Raw genomic sequence first — 6459 nt, 5'->3', positions numbered from 1 at the left:
GTAAGTTTCACAAATAGTGTAGTAAGTTTCATAAACAGTTTAGTAAATTTCATAAACAGTTTAATAAGTTTCATAAATAGTTTAGTAAATTTCATAAACAGTGTAGTACCGTTAAGTTTCATAAACAATATGTGTGAGGAGGCATAGGTCCAGCACGTTGGGTTTTTTTTTTTTTTTTAATTTTTAATTTTTAATATTAAAATTATGTTTTTTTCATTAAAATTTAAGTTCTTTTGTCACTTTTATTAAAATTTAAGAGTTTTTCATTAAAATTTAAGTCTTTTTCATTAAATAAAGTTATAGCATAATTTTTTGTTAAAATAAACTTTGCTCAAACCCTTTTCATGAAAGTTTCCGAAAATATATAGTTAGATAAGACAATGCAATTGTGAATTGATCTAATAACAACCAGTCAAATTTAGAAACTTTACATGTCGTGAATCTTTTGTTCCTAAATTAATTTGGAATATATTTTTGGTAGCTACGCTTTCACAAATTAAAAGAATGCTAGCAATTTTTTTATTTAAACTTTTTCGTTTTATCATTTTAATTTCTTATTTTATGAGGAGTAAACGATTTCGATTATACATTTCTTATTTTATATTTCGATGATACATTGCATGACGAGAAGAATAATCGAAAACATGAACGATAAGGTTCAAAAAAAAAGTTGAAAAATATAAACGAAAGACAAAACGTGTAAAAATAATACACTCCCACATTTGATCATAAGCCCATCAGTCAGCTAAGGCCATCTTCAACCGAAGAAGGGCCAAAGGGCCATGTTTAGCCCTATAACTCTACAAGAAATTATATTTTAATCAACAGTGCCAGACCATATTTTATACCATCTTCAACCGAGAAGGTCAAAAGGGTCATAAGTCAAACATAGCCCCTTGATAAAAAAATCCATCTCCAACCAATAGGGCCAAATGGCCATAGGCCAAACATAATCCCCTAAATAATTTATTATTTTAATTGAATTAATATGGTTAATTAAATTAAACTTCCATATTAAAATAAGATTTTCGGATATTTTGAGTGTCGCTTGCCACAATAATGAAGAAAGCATGGTATTGTTGCACTTGCCACAAAGTCAAGCTTGACATTCTGACGCTGGAAGGCTGGCTGGCTAGAAATGGCCAGCCCACTAGCTTGATTTGGGGTTTTGGCCAGGTGGGGTCCACAGGCCCTTTGGCCTAGCCCTCGGTTGGAGACGATTTTCGTGTCATTCTAAGTTATTTTTAGCCATAGGGCCCTTTGACCAGGTCAATTGGAGATGGCCTAACCTTCACCATATGTCCACACTCCCAAAACATCGGAAAATTGATTTTTAATTTTTTGTGTTTTATTTTTATTGTTATTTATTTTGGATTATCCTTAATTTATTATTCTGAAATTTCTTTAATTTCAACATTTCATACAACAAATTATTTTCGTCCCAGTCTGGAACCTTAAGTTATAATTTAGGGACATCAGTTGAATTTTTTACTAGAACCTCTGTTAATTGATAATGTGGCCCCCACGTGGACAATGACTGAGCATCACATCTCAATCTAGAGCCACGTGGACATTAAAAAATTAAAAAAATTAAAAAGTAAAAGTTAAATATTAAAAATAATTAAAAACTGATAAATCTTAATTTACTATCTTGAAGTTTCTTGGTTCTCAACATTTGACACATCAATTTTTTTTTTATCTTAGTCTAATACCTAAATTGATAATTCTAAGATAGTTTATAACTAAGGTAAGTTTTTTTTATTAAAACAACAATTAACCTGTAAAGTGACGCTTGCGTGAATAATGACTAGACGTCACGTGTCAATCTTAGTTCGACTCAATTTCTACCTAAATTGATAATTCTAAGATAGTTTATAACTATGTTAAGTTTTTATTAAAACAACAATTAACCTGTAAAGTGATGCTTGCGTGAATAATGACTAGACGCTACGTGTCAATCTTAATCCGACTCAATTTCTCCTTATGCCATCCACAGCCTTCTCCCTCCCGTCTTGTTGTTCCTAGGGCTTTTCATCTCCAAAAGAGGGCCTCTCTCTCTCTCTAACCTCTTCCCTGTAGTCGTATATACCATGTAGGATAGAAGAATCAGAATAATTCTCCAGCATCTACTTAATATCATATATACATCTGTATATATACAATTTCTTCATTTTTTTCAGGCAGCATAGAAATTAAGCTAGATCACTAGAACAACTATTCATCAATTCTAATCACCATGACTTCGGTCATCAACATGGACGGTCATGATCAGCTACTCACCGATGATCTTACCGATTTATCCACCCTGCAACATCATCACGATCAGGTACTTCTTCCGGCCAGATCTAACTTCATTTTCCGATCGATTTGTTTTTGTCGTAACCCTGATGCTGGTCACCTGGAATCTGAAACTGGTCAATGCAAATTTTGTTGGGGTCGAATTGGAATTTCTGTACTTGTATGTTTTCATGCATTTTCCAGGTTGCCAAATGTTAATATTTTTGAAACGGAATATCTGATTGGAAAGCTTAGGCAATGTTTCCAGTTTGTTTGGAATTTTGGGTTTTTTTTTTTGTTTGTTAAATTTGTTAAATTTGGGGATTTCGAAATTTTCAGGGGGAAATGCAGAGCAAAGAGGAAAATGTTGAAAAGAAATGTGGGAATCATGATGGGGTTTGTGCAATATGCTTGGATGAGATTGTGCTTCAAGACACCGCTCTGATAAAAGGTTGCGAGCATGCCTACTGGTTTGTCTTATCAGTCTCTTTATCTTTCTATTTACGCTTCCGCTTTTCCGGAATTTTGAAGTAATGCTTTGCTATGTTGTTCTTTGTACTGTATTTGTAATGCTGCTTTAGTCGTTTAATCATTTGGTTTTGGCGTTGTACATCTTTGGTGATTATAACTCAATAGCCTCATTCACGATATGTGTATCCCTTAATTCAGTTTTCTTAAAAGGGCTACTTGGGTTTGTTTTTGTATGGGGTAGGCTGGGCTCGCCAGGCTTCTGGCATTTCACAGTTCAGTGATTGCCATAAACATTTCATACAATAATTTGTAGTCTCTAGTGGTATGATAGTTCATGGTCTTCAAGAGTTTTGTGAGTAATATCGGGAAAGGCGCTTTCCTGGAGCACTTGTGATCTGAGAAAACACAACGAAATCAATTAGCACCTGTTGTACTGTGGGGCAAGGCTAAAACCAATGTGTTTAAGGTGCTCTCCAATACAAGTTTGTAGGTTAACATGTAAAAGGACGGAAGACAGTAACATAAAAGGTTTCCCTTAGTTAAAAAATAAAAACTGATTGGATATACATGTATAGCTCTTTTTTTGTATAATTATTGAAATATTAGATCATAGTGATGTATTGATAAGAGGTGGGTAAGCATGAGATTTATGAAGTGATGAAATAAGTTTTTTAGATGTTTTGTAGACATTTAGACCAGAAATGGAAGGACGTTGAAATTAGTGGATGTATATTTACTTCTACCATTGACATATGCATGACTTAGTTTTAAATGCTGTAAAGACATTCAAGATAAAAATTTATGTTTGAAATTTTCACATCTGTTAATGATTTATTGATTTTATTAATGAAGATGAATTTCCCATAGAATATTAGTGGCTCGTTCTCATGTTTTGAATGGATTTTATTGTTGCCTTGACACATTTGGTCATTTTCTTTATGTTTAACTAGATAAATTCCATAGATTCTATATCGCATTTTGAGACCATGCTCTAACTTTTACTCATCAGGTTGCTTGTGTCTACTAAATTTGTCCCAAGCTACTTCTTAATGCAAAGCAATTTGTTTGCTTCATATCATATTCTCTACATTTGCCACACTTTTAACACTTGGACTTTGTTTCTATGTGCGCTTAAGTAGCATAAAGCATGCATTATCCTTTTATTGCAGAATTTTTTGTGAAAGTTTTTTCGTTGAATGGTAATTATGAACTTTTTTATATTTGTTTGTCCAAGATAAACCTTATTTACTTTGGCATTGCACTTTGAGATGAGTCTTTTCCATGCCAGTTGATGCTTGAGTTAATTTGATTTCTTCATATCATTCTCTTGTCTTAACGACCCTTTGAACACTGGAACTCTGATTTAATCTGCACTTCAGAACCATAAAGTTTGCATTTTTCTTTTACTGCAATAATTTTAATCAAACGGGTGCTTAGTTTTCTGTTTTTGCATGTTTGTATGTTAGTGAGATATGCTCTATATGCTCTTGTGGTTTCCAGTCTTGATGTTGTTTATGAGCTATGGTGGAGGTGCTGTTTAGGTTGTAGTCGTGAATGATATTGAGAATGAGTGCTCGTATGAGCTGTCAATCTTTGGATTTATGTCAACTGTGTTCTTTCATCCCTTTCCTTTTTTCCCCGGTCCTGAGTGTGGTAATCTGAATATCTCATGTTACCCTGTTTTATAAGTTTTTCTTATTCAGAACTAGGATAATAATCTGGTATTTATTTTGCTTCATACATTTCTGTGTTCTTTATTTTGCTTCTATTTGATTTCTCTTGCTCTCTATATCCACCTCCACGTGTAAACTTTTATGTACTTGTTGACCTTCGAGAACTCAGAACACTAGATTTAGCGCTACTCTGAACCTTTTGGAATTCAGGTTTTAGTCAAACGATTAGTCTTTTCTCGTATACTATATGCAGTCACATGAAGAATAAAATAGGATGAAAGCTTCACAGACTCTATGTATGTTTTATCAAGTCTTTGGGCTGTTGGATTCATAATTTTTCATTTTCCTATTGTGCAGCGCAACCTGTATTCTTCGTTGGGTGACATACAGCCAAAAACCCACCTGCCCTCAGTGTAAACATCCATTTGAATTCCTGAACGTCCATCGTTCCCTTGATGGCAGGTATCTAAAGTCCTCTTGTTTCCCTTTATGTGCATATTTAGATAGGGAGAAACTTGGTTATGACTTACGAGAGAACCTCCCAGTAGGAAGCTGTTTTTGATTTGCCTAAGAAAAGAAAGCATATCTTGTCTTAGTTACGCTGCCTTCAAATTTTCATGCTCTGACAGCGTACAAGATTACATGTTCGAGGAGAGTGTGTGCCTACTCCTTAGAGCCAAATGGTTTGAGCCGTTAGTTGTGGAGGAGCGTGAAGATGTGTATGATGGCCATGAGGATTATTATTACTATCCCTATGAGGATGAAGAGGATGATGATCTAGACGACGCTTACTTCAGCAGTTCATCGGTTATCCGGATTGGTAATCGAAGATGGGGAGATAATGGATACGTGAGGGGTGGGCGTCAAGAAGCAAGGCCTGTACGTAGATCAAACATACAGGACCCGGGTGCTAGTTCGTCTTGTGATCCTAGGAAGAAAGAGGCTGCAGTGGATAAAACCGGGAGACGGGCAAAGCGGGCGCTCAAACGGGAAGCGGCTGACAAGGCAGCCGCAGAGAAACATCAGCAGCATTTGGCGAGGTTGGGTCGGAAGTAATTCAGTCTAATGCAATTGCACTATATGGCAGATTATTAACCACCCCTTCGCCATCTCAATGTACAGTATTCCCCTGACCTTTTTCTTTTGGGTTAAGACTGTATTTTCGGTCTAACATGTTAAATAATGTACCATCAAAGGTAATAAAATAGGGAAGAATAAAAAAGAAAAAAAAAAAAAAGAAAAAAAAAAAAAAGAAAAAATGAAAAAAAGATTAACGAAAACAAGAATTCAGATATGTACAATCTCATTCTGCATGTTTGCATTCCTGTTATTTATTTATTTATTTATTTTTTTGAAAAATTAATGAAAAAAAGCTTCAAAAGTTTACATTTTAATAAAAATCATTTAATAATTTTATTAAATGACAAGGACATGAGAAAGAAAAAAAAAAAAAATCAAAGAAAGCGCGTGTCCAATGCGCCCACAATTGTATGTAATATATGAATGCATGTGCAGACTGGGTCTGCATTCTTCTCTTTACCCTAAACCCTAGAAACCTGAACAACGCTGTGGTATATTTATTTGTTAAAATATGAGTTTATGTAGGCTCTACACAGAAAAGAACTCTTATCAAAGGCTTAGTCAGCTCCAGATGGGAAATTTAAAAAAGTGGCCGCCATTTGATCTTGCAACTTCGACAAAATATAATTATATATGCATGTGACGTCAATATATGACTAAAAATTTAAAGGAAAACTAATGGAAAGAGTTTGGAAAGTTTTAGTTTTAATAAAAAAATCAGGTTATAAGTTTTGTTTAATAATTAGTACAAAGCCCATATTAAAGTAGTTCAACTAAAACTGACCCAAATATAATAAATTATGATTTGTCGATTTTACTCTTAACTTTTTTAGGTTGAGTTCTAGATTTTCGTCATTAATGGAGTTCATTGTTGTTTTGCAGACCTTCTTTTTTTTTTGAAACAAAAATATAGATCCTCATGCTATATAATTTATATTTTGTATTATTTCGTTGAAAT

At 33.9% G+C, this 6459-nt stretch overlaps 1 protein-coding gene across 1 annotated transcript; it reads left to right on the top strand.

The window, feature by feature from the left end:
- The first annotated feature begins 1992 nt into the window (after positions 1 to 1992).
- Positions 1993 to 5688, top strand: LOC137715805 (uncharacterized). Its single transcript, XM_068455153.1, has 4 exons — positions 1993 to 2326; positions 2617 to 2747; positions 4779 to 4883; positions 5051 to 5688. The coding sequence occupies exons 1-4, from the start codon at positions 2237 to 2239 to the stop codon at positions 5475 to 5477; spliced, it is 753 nt and encodes a 250-aa protein (XP_068311254.1). The 5' UTR covers positions 1993 to 2236; the 3' UTR covers positions 5478 to 5688.
- The last annotated feature ends 771 nt before the right edge of the window (positions 5689 to 6459 follow it).

Source organism: Pyrus communis, chromosome 14 (assembly GCF_963583255.1).
Source record: "Pyrus communis chromosome 14, drPyrComm1.1, whole genome shotgun sequence".
Classification (NCBI taxonomy): Eukaryota; Viridiplantae; Streptophyta; class Magnoliopsida; order Rosales; family Rosaceae; genus Pyrus; species Pyrus communis.
Note: the sequence above shows the minus strand (reverse complement) of the source record. Positions and strands in the feature narration are given on the sequence as shown.